Source organism: Accipiter gentilis, chromosome 19 (assembly GCF_929443795.1).
Source record: "Accipiter gentilis chromosome 19, bAccGen1.1, whole genome shotgun sequence".
NCBI classification, from domain to species: Eukaryota; Metazoa; Chordata; class Aves; order Accipitriformes; family Accipitridae; genus Astur; species Astur gentilis.
This window is the reverse complement of record NC_064898.1, coordinates 4,117,429-4,131,675: the sequence shown is the minus strand read 5'-3', so window position 1 is coordinate 4,131,675 and position 14,247 is coordinate 4,117,429. Positions and strand designations below refer to the sequence as shown.

Sequence of the window (14,247 nt, the reverse complement as noted above, 5' to 3'; positions counted from 1 at the left end):
CGATCATCTGATGCACGTAGGACTAAAAGGATTAGATGGATATGGTATTTTTTTTTAAAAAGGGGGGAGGAAAAAAAATGTGTTTAGGAATTAATTCACAAGGCTAGGAAAACTATATACAAGCTTATTACTGAGGAGTGCCTTGTATGGCGTTTCTACTTGAAGGTCTTAAAACACTTGAACAAAGATAAATCCTACAACATCCTTATGCAGTTAGTAAATATGATCTTGATTTTTCACGTGGAGAAACCAAAGCACTTGAGGTGCTGTTACCAGGGAGAAATTGTGCCATAAATGAAGGCTCCATTTTCCTTCCTACAATTTTTGTAGGAAGTGCAGAGCTGTTTCTCCAGTCCTATCTCTCTACTAATCAACAGTTCTTAAACAACACCTTTCCACTCAACCTCTGTTATTTAGAAGCAATTAAATTTGCTCCTAAGATATTTTTATGTGTGTTTCCTGGTTAATGATTTAAATGCAATGTCACTGTTGTCTGTTCTGCAGCACTCCGTTAAAATTCCATCACAAATGTATGTGATACCTGAGTAAATGCCAGTGAAGTCATGTTATGTACAGCAGCCTTTTCATATTTATTTGTCTTGATATAAATTGCTTTTGAGTCAATAGATGCTTGATAGTGGATCAAATGAATAAGGATGTGTTGGGCTTTTCTTAACATGCTGAATAGGTGTTTTTGTATTATAGAGTTCCATATTCCAAACTTTGTGCTCAGGAGATACATATTAAATAAAAAAAAAAATAATAAAAAAAGACATTGTTAGTATTAACTTAAAGACCTCTGGTATAAATTGAGTCATGGAAAAGCATTCTCTCTCTCTCTTTTTTTTTCTTTTACTGTATTGTCTAAGTAATAGTATACAGACATGTAGGGTATCTGTTTCAATGCTTGATGATGAAAAACTTTTTACTTTATTTTTTTTTATTGGTTGTTGAGTTTAAACCATTATTTATGCATTTACAACCTGATGAATGCTTTGACTCCGTGTGTGTGTCTATACAAATATTTGAGGTTTTGTGTGTATCCTTATTTTGCTTTTTTTTCCTTTCTTCTAGAAGTCTCAAAAAAGTGGAACAATTAGTAAAATAAGCAGAGGTGAGTACTGTATAGTCTGTATTTGTTTGTTTTCACTTGTAGCTGCCTTTTTAGTATAAATAAAATATGGTTATGCTTTGAAAAGTGACTGTAGGAACAGTGCCTAAATGCTTAACAGCATTGTTAGTTAATTGCCAATTCCCAAATACTTTGGGTTTTTTTGCTTTGCTCATGTAGTCTCATCAAACAGAAGCTTCTCGATATTTGTTTTTATTTGCAATTCTTGTAGTTAAGTGTTTTTCTGAAAATGTGCACTTGCACTATGAAATTGATGCATTGCTTTTTGTAGTACACAATATTTTAAAATAAAATTTCATGACACTTAGTAGCTGTTCTTGTAAAAATCTAACATGAAACTGAATTTTACCATTCTGCTAGGCTCTCATGGTATTGTATGGTACCCTATAATAACTAGGTTTATTATAAATTATTTGCAATAACTTTGTAATATCTAGAAGCAAGTATTTAAGAAACATGTCAAACTAATAGGATACTGAGTGGTAAAATAATTTTTTACTGGACATGTGAGATAAATTATGTAAACAAAAATTCTGCCAGCTTCTGCCTTTTCCGAAAACAAGTCTGATGTTCTTCCAGCAAAAAGTTTACAGACCTGAGATGAGGACTTGCAACCTCTGCACTGTAACCTAGTGCTGCCTCTGCTATACTATAGCAGTTCAATTCTTAAAGCAGCTTGGACTGTTATGGTACTTCTCACTCTTCTAAACCCTGAGCACTTGGGTCTGCTTGTCCTAAAAAGAGCCAGCTTACACATGTCTCTGTTGTAGCAGTTTCTGAGTAGTTGTGAGTTCATTCTGACATCAAAGCCGAACACCGGGAAGACTTAGCATGCTTTTCGTGGAGTTACTAACAGAACTCTGAATAGTGCTGAGAAGATATGTTTTTTCTTTGTTTGTTGGCTTTTTTTGGACTTAGTTGCAAGCTCTGTCCCTAATGCTGATAACCACTTTTGTGGAAAATAATTACGTCCCTTGTCCCATTTATCTCCCATTCTGCCATTGAAAGGTCAGGGCCTGTTTATAGAAGCTTTATTATTCTGTTTCCCTGTTCACCCATCCTTATCTGGTGTCAAACAAAGTCCGTTTCCTCTTTGTGTTCTTTCATCTCTTTCTGTGCAATCGCATAGCACAGCCAGGTGCTGGTTGCTGCTTTTATCACCCCCAGCAGATCTGCTGTGTCTCACTTCATAAAACACGCAGGGAGGCATTGACAGGCTTTTTTTTTTTTTTTTTTTTTTTTTTTTTTTTTAGCTTTTGACAGTGCTCTGTTTTCATAAGTTTTAATAGAATCTCATTACTTAGGAAAGTTATATTTAGGAATGTTACAATGGTACATTAGTGACGTAAGTACCATCTGTCATCTATTGTTTGTTTCAGCAGATCTCTTTAAAGCAGACAAACAAAAGTATTTTATGCAGCAGGTAGTAAAACTTAGAGTCTTGCTGCTGCAGGAGATTGTAGAAGCAGACCATACCAGCAGTTTCAAAAGCGGACAAGTCCATAAGTATATGGTAAGATAAATAGACAGTAATGTATCTTCTGGCATTTTCCAACATAACAGTGGTAGATGCTGTTAGAGTATGAGGAGTACTGGAGAAAGTGAAGGTCTTGTGGTGTCCCCAAATAGTGTTTCCTATTGCTACTGTTAAAGACAATATACTGTACTAGGTGGACCATTGGTCTGATGTAATATGTCATTTCTTGTGTTCTCGGTCTTTCTTTGAACAGGATTCTGCCTCTCCTTAAGAAATAATTTTTTTTTTTCCTCTTTTAACCCATTTCTGTGGGTAAAATCAAGGAAGGACTTGAAACAGAGTGAAGTTCTTGATGGTTCTTAGTTCCTGTGATGCTTCATTTTTCTGTTTCAAACTGTTATATAAGAAAGTTCTTTCTCCTTTATAGATAAGCTGTACCTTTGTACCACAGAAGCAAAGTTACCATCTGTAGTTTTCCTTTCAAAGTTTTAAGACATCTTTTTAAGTGTCCTTAGTCAAGCCTTTGAAAACAGCTATCAACAACCTGATATCCTAGTCACTGGGAAGACAAGTATAGTAGAGAAAAAACTTCATGTTCCCGTGGTTGCTTTGTCTACCCAAAATATGATGTAGCTTTCTGGACTCAGTGGTGTGCAAAGTGTTTCATGCATGGATATGTTATAGTTCAGCCAAAAGATAAGTGATGTGACTTACTAGTGTTGGGTCGTCATTGCCATGCCATGGCAAAGTCTTGCCCTTCAGGTGAATGTACAGGTACTCTATTGGTGGGTGTATTTGTCCCCAAGTGGTAGGCTATATTGCTGACCAACAGTGTTTTCAGCTTTTAGAATATTTGAATAAAAAAAGAAAATCTCTCCTTGAAGTGAGGCACTGGCTATTTCAGGCTAGTGTACAATGATTTTGCCTTCCTTGGAAACTCAAGGAAACATTGAGCTTCAGAGTGTGAGGTCTCTGGATTCCTTCTGCAATCTGTGGAAAGAGAGTGCACTTCCAGAGGGTGACTGAGATCCAAGGTAGGTTGAGTCATTCCTTCACCATGGGAGTATCTACTAGCTTTTTGCTGTGTGATGAGAGGGTGTTTGGTTTGGCTTTTTTCTTTTTTCTTTTTTTTTAATGTGTATGTTAAATGAGAGAAGAAGAATGAAGTAGTCTTGAGGCTTTTTTTCTTTGATTTGATTCTTGAAAATATGGTGATGTTGCACTTCCTCTGATCTGCAAATACCTGCAATATTCTGAAAGGATCAAAAGTATTTTTTTGCAGTTATATCTTTTTAATATTCTGTCTGGCCTAGTTCTGTATTTTATCTAGGCTCTCTAGGAATTAGTATGGGAAGTTTGGTTGGAAAGGTGAGAATGACATGCAAGGTTTAAGTAAGTTTTTTCATTAGTAACAGCAAATGTGTAGGTGATGAACTCTTTGTTGTTGTTGTTGTTGTTTTTGTTAAGTAAGTGTTAAGACACATTATGTGTTCTGAAGTGGTAAGCGACATTATGTATTACAAAACTAGGAGAAGGTGTGCAGTTTGAAGAGCAACCAGATACTATTATGTCTAATTTCAAGAAGTAAACAAGTGTACTAAAAATGTGGTGGCTTTGACTTTATTTTAAAAGGGTTTTTTTAGTACTAAGGCAAGTATTTTTGTAAAATTCAGGAAATAGGAATATCAGAAATATTCAAACTGTTGAGAGAGTGAAGTTAAGATGGCTTTCAGTTCTCACGCTGCAGGCCATAAACAAATCAGTCATTACAATGTTGATGTCGTATATGATAAATAAATAAGCACTCACGCAGATGAGATTGTGTGTCTCTATATCTGTCTATCTCTCTCTATATGCATACACTGCCTTTAATCCAGAAAGATCCCAATAACTTCATACAAACACATTTAAAAATTATTGTTCTTAGTGTGAGAAAAGACTTGTCTCTACTTTTAACTGTGGAAGCTTTATACTAAACTGCAATAATCTGCTCAAAATATAAGAACTAAAAGATCTTGATCTGGAGTTTCAGGTTAATTTTAGAGTTGGCATAAAAGTAGGGGAAGGCTTACAGAATATGCAAGTGGCCTAATTTTTTAAACTCAAATTGGAAGCTGAGTTTTCTGACCTACACAGTGGAATCTACAGTTTGTGAGTTAAAGCACCAGTGCTTCTGCAGTTTAGGTTTTGTCTGAATAAATAATGATACATTTTCTACTTTCTCACTGGGTTTTCATTGTACAAATATTCCATTTAGCCTTAAAGAAATTAATTTTATTTCCATCATTTCTTAGGAAAGAAAAACCCAAATAAAAGAGGAGCTAGATTTAAGCACCATTAACAGAGCCACAAAGATGTCAGTGGCATTCTTTTACCTATTAGAAGCCAGTGGTTAGACTGCATCCTAGTTGTTTTAAAGTCATAATTTTTGCAGAAGGGGTTTGGACTATGTCACACATACTCCAGGGAAGTATATAAATCATCATGGAATTCTGTCTTTTCTGTTGATGCCTGTTCTACCTTTTTAATGATGTGTTTAAACATTCAGCAAGTCAGAGACATGGTTCTAGATTCCCACTGTTTCCGGAGAGTTAGGTAATTGGGAACCTCAGGATTCACTTTTACTCTTCTCCATTTCTAGAACAATAGAAGGGAATGGGGAAAACCCACCTCAGAATATACTTGCAGCCTGGAAATTGAGAGACTGACTTGGAACACCAGAGACCCACATTCAGGCCCAAACTGCCTCACAGATGAGAATTTGGGTTTCTTGCATCCTAGGTGAATGCTTTAACCTCTGGCTAGCAGGCATCATCATCATCATATGTTCTTCTAGGAGCTTTTTTCCTCCTTATTCTTGCCTGAGATGTTTGTTTTAATTTTTTCATTAGTTTTCAGTTGACTAAAACAGCCTTTTGTGGTAAATAAACTTTGGAAAAAACAAATCATACAGGTAGTTTATTCATGCTTGTCGTTATACTGCAAATTATTATCTTCCAAACAGCAATATTTCCCCATTGCCATCTTTTGAACTGATTTAGTGATAATTCCTAAGGAGGAGTATTTTGCATAGGGCCATCGTATACTTGCTAAAACCCACGTTACTGTTAAGGACTTGTTAAAAGTTGATTAAGGTTCCATTCTCTTCAGCAATGAGCAATGGTTGTGGTAAGACTCGGGAAGTTTCAGCATTCCTGATTCCCAATTTTTTTATTTTTAAATTTTTTTTTAATGTGAACTTGCAGTATCTTTCCAGTCAATGAGTATTTGAGATTGTTGAAGGTATTTTCCAGGTATGTAAATGTCCTAGGGAAATAGAAGAGAAAAGAAGACAACAAGAGAAATAAAGTATCCACATATCAGTAGCTCTTCTGGATATTAATCTTCCAAAAGACTCAAATTTTTGTCTTGCTGTTGACTATTTCTCAACTTGAGAAACAATTTAGACATTTAAAATTATACCTATTTTCTGTTGACATTTTAATACAGTGAATATTTCTTTTTATGAACTATTTTAAAGTGCCTATAGCAAAGGAAACTGTTTCCATTGGATTAAAGCAGTAACACCAAAGTAAGTCTTAGATTACTCCTGGAAAGTGTTCTGTTGTGGGATATCATAGCTGTTGTTAAATGTACTGTAAACGAAACTGAGTGTAATTCAGATGCTTGCATATTTGTAAATGTGCTGATTCTAAAACAGTAATTATATAAAGTGATATAGTTTTTGCTTTTTATCTCTAGGGTTATTTTCAGTGTTGTGCATGTAGATTTAGCCCTTTGACTCTCACTAGCATCAATGAAGTGTAATTTTAATTTTGCACTAATTTTAATTTTTGCACAGGAAATTTAGCAAATATCCTGCTAGATAGCAAAAAGCTGCTATTCAGAAGTTTTTATTGTGCATGTTTTTTTTAAGCAGTTTGTTTGGTGGGTCAGAGCGTGAAGGAACGCTGCGTGGGAAAAATGTGAAATCAGAACTGATATCTTTGTCAGTGCTTATGCCATCTCTGCATCTTTATCACCAGAAACCTCACACAATTTGACATTTTCAGAGCTTGTCTTGGTGAATAAGCTAATGAATTGAGGGAAAAGAATATCAGGGGTAAGGTAGAAGCATTTAACTCCGATTTTGAGCTGTCATAGGTCTAAATTAACAAGTAACTGTTAAGAGGAACAAAGGAATGTAATTGATCCTCAGTTCTTGGACATGGTAATCTCATAATCTTAGTGAAGATATTTGGGGTTAATGCTCTTTTTGTTGCCACTGTTTTTTATGTGATCCTTCTTCATGTGCTCAGTTTTACTCTTTTTTATGGAGACTACTTCTTGCCTTCTTCAGAAATTTATTCTCCATCTTTGTTCCACTGTTCTTCACTCATTCTACTCTGCCAAGTTAGCATTTTTAATCTATAGGTCAAGATCTTGATGTGACACTAGGATCTTTTAAGTTGACTTGATCTACAGTGCAAGAACATACACTTTAAAAATAAATATTGCATGATGTAAAACTTGAATTTATACTGCAGTGAAACTGCAGATTAAAAGTGTTGAAATACTTTGCTGCCTGACAAGAAGCTTCACATGCTTCCTCTGAGGTACTCCATCCTTGGGATGTTTGTCTTCACAGACGTTGCTTGTAGTAAAATCTGGCAGCTTTTGGTCAGCCATGATTCTCTAGTTCTCTACTGAACTTTCATCCTGGACTGTCTTTAATTTGACATCTCCTGTATCTCACTGAAAGTTTGGTTTCAGTGGAATACCAGAAAGTTTTCTTAGAAAGCTCTCCTAGAGGTTTTATATCTCTATTTTCCCTGTCAGCTTTCATAATGTTGCTAATGATGGTGGTCTTTTTTCTGAAGTTTGACTCCTACATCTTTTTTGTTACCTATATAATTTTTTTGGTGTGCACTTTGTTCCTTCTCTACATTTTTGGACATTCTGTGCAGATCCCATGGGACTTTAATTTCTTTCCTTTTGGTACTGTCTGGTCTTGGAGTGATGTCATCTGTAAACATTAACTCAGCAGCATTTTCTGTGCTGTCTCCTCGTTGAATTAACTAGAATCTGTTATCTCTTATGCTTGATCTGACTCACCTCGAGTGACAGAATTTAAATGCAGTTCTCAATCCCCCCCAATCCCCACAAGTCCTTTACTTATCTGGTTGAACACTGGGCAACTTTTTTGTTCCTTAAGCATTAATTGGTCCGTCATTGACTTGAACCCCTTAAGTTGTTATATTCCGAGTTTCCTCATCTGCACACTTTCTGCATAGTATCTGTAAAGTTCAGCCTTTTCTGGCCAAACAAAGAGAAACCGCAATATCGTGCGGTGCTCCTCATCTTATACCTTGATTGCTACTTAGTTATGGTCTTGGGTTGGGTTATACAGCATAGGTCAAACTTGTTAAGAATTTTGGAAAGGGCATCTGTCCTCTCCCCTTCACCTTCTCATCCTCTGTTGTCCTCTGCTGTGTTCTGCTTCTGAATGGGATCAAACATCCTTGGTTTTCTAGCTTTCAAAGTGTTGAGGGGTTATTCTGTCTACTATCATTAAGAAAATATGGCTATCTACTTCATCACCTACTTGTATTTTTTAATAAGCACTATTTTCTATCCATAAATGTTTGCAAAGCTTCTTCATTATTTTCTTTTAAATTTCTCACAGTCTCCTTTCCCATCGAATGTTCTTAAATATGGTGCCTTTAAACACTTTGAAGACACATGTGAGGTGTTGATGCTTTCCTATTAGATAAGAGTATTACCTGATTGTTCTCATGTGCGTGTCTCTCCATCTGATGTTTCTGGGTAGGGTTTTAAGCTCTTTATTGAGGAAGCATCTTTTTTATTTCATGTTCATAAATTGCCTAGTCAGGGGAGGTGCTGGTCTCTGACTAACACTTTTTAGCTCTGGTAATAAGGAGAGCTAGTGTATTGGAGAGAAAGCAACTTCATGAATGGGGCTACTGTTAACTGCGGGCATAAGTTTCTTTGTTGCTGCAGAACTGCTAGTCATGTCATGCTTTTTATATGTTAATCTTTAAAAGGACTGTTTTGGAATTTTTTTGTTTGTTAAATTATATCTCTTTTCATTAAATGCTTGTATAAGTAAAGAAATAGCTTGCTGTGTAATAGGTCCTGTCCCCCTCCGCCGGGTTCTGACTAGTTTGGAGCAAAAGTGAAAATAACTTCTTTTGTCTTTAAATCTTCTTATTTTCTGGTTCACAGAATTAAAAGAAATTGTATTTATCATCCAGAGTCAAAGTAATTCTTTTCATTCCAAGAGAGCAGAAGATCTAAAAAGAGATATTTTAAAACAGGCTGCAGATCTTGGAAAGGTATGTTTAGATAATATAGATTGCACCTTGTAACGTATGCTTTTACTGCATTTTACTAAAAATACTGTTTTCTATTGTGCCTTTTTTTCAAATCCATTTTATTTCTTTTGTTGATTGTCTTCTGTGTGCTTATAAGACAACTGTTTCGGTGGATATTTACTGATTGTATGCTGTGATTTATCACTAAATAATTGTAATTTGAACTGTCTACCTTTTTGTATAACAGCTGTTTTTGTTTAGATGGCATTCAATGCAAAAGTGATAACAAGAAAGGCTATGAAGAATACAGTTTTCCAGTATGACTGTAGTGTAGTTTTCAAAAAAAAAAAAAGTAAGATGCTTTCTTTATGAAGTGAAAAACATAATAATTTAAGTAATAGTTAGAGTAATTTTAGGTGACTACTTTTATTTCATTAGAGCCAATGAAGGTGCTGTAACGTAGATTTTGTCAGACTTTCACTGCACAACCGTAGCATTGTGGCAGTAGAACAGCAATGCGTGTGGACATTAAAATCCTAACACAGGATTCCCTACTTCCTACAGCAGTAGTCATCCACACCTCTCTTGCCCATGCCGGTATTAGCTCCCTCCCTGGTGCAGTACCTTCCCTGACTGCTCCTGTTCCTCTGCCACCCCACTGCAGATGGAGCGCTCTGCCTCCCGCCTGCTGCTTGGCCGTGCTGGCCTGGGAGCTGCATGTTGTACAAGTCTGGTTTTGGCTTAACGCTCTAATGTGAAATTTTACTTGTAAAGTTTAGACCTAGAGAGAAGAGGTTTTTAAGAGAGTTAATTGAAAGTTAAGTATACATAAACAATGCTTTATTTTCTTTTTCTTAATAAAAATAAGAAAAGGCTAGGGGCGTACATCCCCTGATACGTAATAGCTTGCTGCGAGGTTATTGGACCTGTTTTTCAATTTGAGGTTCTTTGTTGTAAAGGAAAAAGAAATCTGATTTAGATTGTCTTAGGTATCTTGGCCTTGGAGTGCCTAAATCAGATTTCTGGATGTTTTAGGCTTCATTTATCCAAGCTTATCAAACCTGTTGTAACTAAATCCATTCTAAATGCAATTTTTAATCCCTTAATGAAATCAGTCATGTGAACTGCTTTTGTCCTGCAGTGTTCTGCTCTTTTGGAGTCCTCTTTGGGATTGAGACGAGTGTTCAGATACAATGTGTGCAGAGAGGGTTATGGCTTCAGTTATTAGAAACAAGGATTTTAATTGTGTTCTGTAATCTTGCAGAAGATGAATGATGAAAAGATCAGTAAGTGGAAGTATAAATAGTTTCAGTGAGGGAGGAATATAGGCATGTTTTATGGGAGAGAGGTAAAATCTTGTTCATAATCAAAGAGTTGTACCTGTGAGTACTTCTGCCTTGAGAAAACTGAACAGGCTTTTAAAAAACTTTATTTCCTAATTAAGGAGATTCCTTTATAAGAATGCTGAAATGGTGATGCTTTTCCAATATTAAGAGGTACCTGTTAAACAGCATTCGTGGCATCTTAAAGAAGCAGTGATGGAAATACATCACACCAAAAATCTCATACCTGAAATCTGGGAAAAGGGGAAAGCCATCAATGTACAGGAAAAAAATGAGGATAGCCAGCATGTACTTGGTATGTCTTGGTTTTGTCAACTCGCAATTCCACTGTAGGCCACTGTGAGGCATGACCCAATAATACTAAGTATGGAGAAGGGACAGAAGATCTCTGAAATCCTGCACATCAACATTTGAAGTTCACATTTTTCATTAAAAGGAATACATATGAAATTACTACTTTCAGGCAAAGGAAGTTAAATTCTTGTGTTTTAAAGGACAGCTGCTGTATAGAAACAAAGGACTGATTCAACTGAATCACCAGGTTTACTTGCTTGTTGTCACAGGACCAAACAATAGATGTTTAGTCTATAAGGATTCATTAGTTACTATTTTCCTGTTTTAAAATGAGAAGTGGAAGCCAGCTGTTAGATTTGTGTTATTTAATGTAACTAGAATATCTGCATTGCTTTAAAATGGATTAAATCACTGACATTCATATTTACTTTACATTAGTCTTTACAAGTAATTTGTCTATTTATTGTCTTTGTGCACTTAAAACATTTTTTTCCTGTGAAACTAATCTGTAATTCTGGTCACCAGGAGATGTCAGTATTGGGTTCATGCTTAAAAGTATATTCCATAGCGATATATTGAAAATTAACCAAAACTCTCAAGTATATTAAACAACAGCTAGAACATACCAATGACAAAAAATTCCATAAGACTTTTACCAATTTTCTTAATTTTCTGAGATTTCTGCATTTAAGAAGCTCTGTAAACTAGGCCTCCCTAAGAAACACCAGATAAGAATAAGGAAGCTGTGACAGTGTGAAATGATAATATCTGGGACTCTTCCCTTTCTGTCGTCTTAAAAAATTGAAAACCAGGGTTACTTTTTTGGCTATTACATTTAAGACTAGAAAACAGGTAAAATACAGTTTTTGAAAAATGATAGATACTGTCTGAAATACTGTTTTAGATGCAGTTAATGCTATTTAATTGCCTGGGGTTGTGGCACTGTTTTGAAGACAAAGGTCTATATTTCTTTAGGAGAACTGGTCTGGTAGAGTAAATACCGTTTGTTGTTTGTTCGTTTGTTTTCCTTGAGGGTTCTTATCTTGAACACACCCAGCCAATTCATTATGTTCAAAAACCTTATATTTTTCCTGAAAAGCCTAGAGATTAAATGGTATCCTATGTATATTAGCCAGAAGAAATATAGCAAATTAGTACTATTCATTATGGAGTTAAAAAAAAAGCAAACAAGAATGTAAGAATAAGATTTTAAGACTGATACCATGGAGTATTGGAAAATGGAAATGAGTATCGCATACTTCCATATGAATAACAGATGATGTGAAGTATGACCTCTGTTTTATAGAAGTGTTGTAACTATAATTTGCAATATTTTTACTATTAGGCTTACTTTGTTTGGCGCAAAATCTTGTATTTTGTAACATCTCATAGAAATGAAGTTTCACAGATTTAAACTGTCCCCACATATAAAGGGGAGTATTGCTCATTTGTGAGTTTAAGGGCTGTTACTGTAGTGATTATTAACATCAGTTTAAACAAAACAAGTGCAATCAAAAGTATGGAACTGTACATAGAAAACCTCCATATTATGTTGCTTGAGTAAATACTTGCTTTAGTTAACATATTATTAAATTTTAATAATACTGTTTCTTTGTCAATCTCCCAATTTCCAGTTTGGGTAATATGTAAATGGTGACAAATGTTAGGAGCATCCTATAGTTGTGTTCTTATTTAAAACAATTTTGCAAAATCCTGTTTCCTGAAGTGAAGCAGGAATAAAAATGGTCAGAAACCCCCCTGGCCTATACCAGTGGTCTGTGCCTCAGAAGTTCAGTCTCTCTGTTATTTTACAGGATCATGCCTACAGAAGGTTCTATTTTTCTGCTTCCAACACAAATGGACTGTAATGTAGCATACTAGCTGCTGCATGTATAAGTTTGAAAAGCCTCTTGGTGCCTATCTCAGCTTTATTTTATTAGGTCATTAGATTCATGGCCACAATATCTGTTGCTGAAGTGCCAATTGTTGTTGAGCTTGGCATATGTGCTTTAAAAATCTGTTATTTTTAATTGCCTAGGCTGTTCTGAGGGCAGCATTGCACTATTTCAATAATATGGAAGATTTCTTTGTTAAAGTGTTGGAGAGGGAACTAAAAGTATAATTAGTTTGTTTGAATTCTAATGTATGTATGTTAAGCCGTCACCATATTCCTATCCGAAATGATCTGTCTCCAAATTGTTCCTGCTCATGTTTTGGCCATCTGTGAAAGACTACTTTCAGGGGATTTGTAGACTGTATCTTTTTTTTCTTAATATGCCAGTGGGACATGCATTCCTTTTCTGGGTGAATTAATGTTTTCTGAAGTTCTTCCTAGCTCTACTTCCACATTGATTTCAGATGCTGGAATGAAGCTAGCTGTCCAAAAGCCTCTTTAAGTATTCCTCTGTTATTGTTTGATACTATTCCCATGATGAATTCTGACATCCGTATCTCACCTGAAAGATTTTTAAATACTGTCAGGCTATGATGGAAACAACTCTGAAAATGTGTCTAGGTTTTTCTTGGCCTGTAGTAGCGTTTTCCTCATTTTATTCCTTGTTAGATGAATTCCACAAATGAACAGGTATACATTCCTCTTCCTCACCTACAACAAGCTCTATAGCTAAAATTTCTTAACGGTTCCTGGAGGAGGTCTGAAGTTTCCCTTACTGTAAAGCTCACATGCATGTTAATAATGTTGTGGTTATGAAATTTAGTAGCAGGATTGCTCGTTCACTGCAACTGAGTTGTTTTTAAACTGATCTGTATATTTAGACAAAATATTCATAGACTTAATTTGCTTGAGACCTTTCAAAATTAATACCATAAATGCAGTGCAATCCATAATATATCTGTTGCTTCCACTTTCAGATTACTTGCTCAAATTCTAGATTCTAGTCTTAAAACCCTTTTTCCTCCTCTCCTTCCTATAATGGCTTCCCATGCCATGGAAGCTGCTTTCCAGCTGAGACTAATCAGATGATTCATTTTTGGATCTTGCAGTTTTAACAAGATTTAACTGATTATATTTAAGTGAAGTGTTGGGCTACATTCTGTTCTGCCCTTCCATCTCCATGTCTACAACAGTTTGTCTTTATGGCAAGGTTTTCCACAATATCAAGATCAACCCTATTTTTTAAATTAGGACAGGTATGTTTTATGGATGACTTTAAATTATTTTATTTCCCAGTGTTGCTAGATCTAGTGTCTTTTTGTTTTGTAAAATGTTAGTGTGCAATCTGTTCCTTCCCTAGCAACAGCTTTCTTTTCTTCTGTAAGGATTTATTCATGTCAAATAAATCCTGTAGCCTCATGAAATGTGCTTATCTCCCTAGTTCTTAAAATGCTTATTCCTTAAAATGTAAGAGTTTATCTTACCAGCCAGTGGACAGTTTTTGTTGACTTTATTTATGAAAAACAAGGTTCTTTGGCATACCTTCGCCATTAGCTTTCCATCATTTTTTCCCTCTTTGTAGAACAAAGATCAGATGCCAGTCTATACCAGAGCTGTTGGGGAAGATCCTGTCACGTCACCTGTGATGTTAATCTTTTATGCCATTCTACTTGGCCCAGGTCTAGCTAGTCTTTGACTGATCAGCAGGACTCTTTCCACAGCAAAATGATCAGTCTGGCACATGACTGGCAATAGACTGTGTGAAGGTATCTTGCTGAGAGGACAAGTCCTGC

The 14,247-nt window shown here is 35.6% G+C and overlaps 1 protein-coding gene across 2 annotated transcripts in view; it reads left to right on the top strand.

Moving 5' to 3' along the window:
- The window catches only part of B3GLCT (beta 3-glucosyltransferase), a 67,695-nt gene that overhangs the window by 8,570 nt on the left and 44,878 nt on the right, over positions 1 to 14,247 (top strand). For both annotated transcript variants that reach the window (XM_049822929.1, XM_049822928.1), the window contains exons 3-4: positions 1,075 to 1,114; positions 8,835 to 8,944. In XM_049822929.1, the coding sequence (XP_049678886.1) occupies positions 1,075 to 1,114; positions 8,835 to 8,944 (150 nt within the window). The remainder of the gene's footprint in view (positions 1 to 1,074; positions 1,115 to 8,834; positions 8,945 to 14,247) is intronic.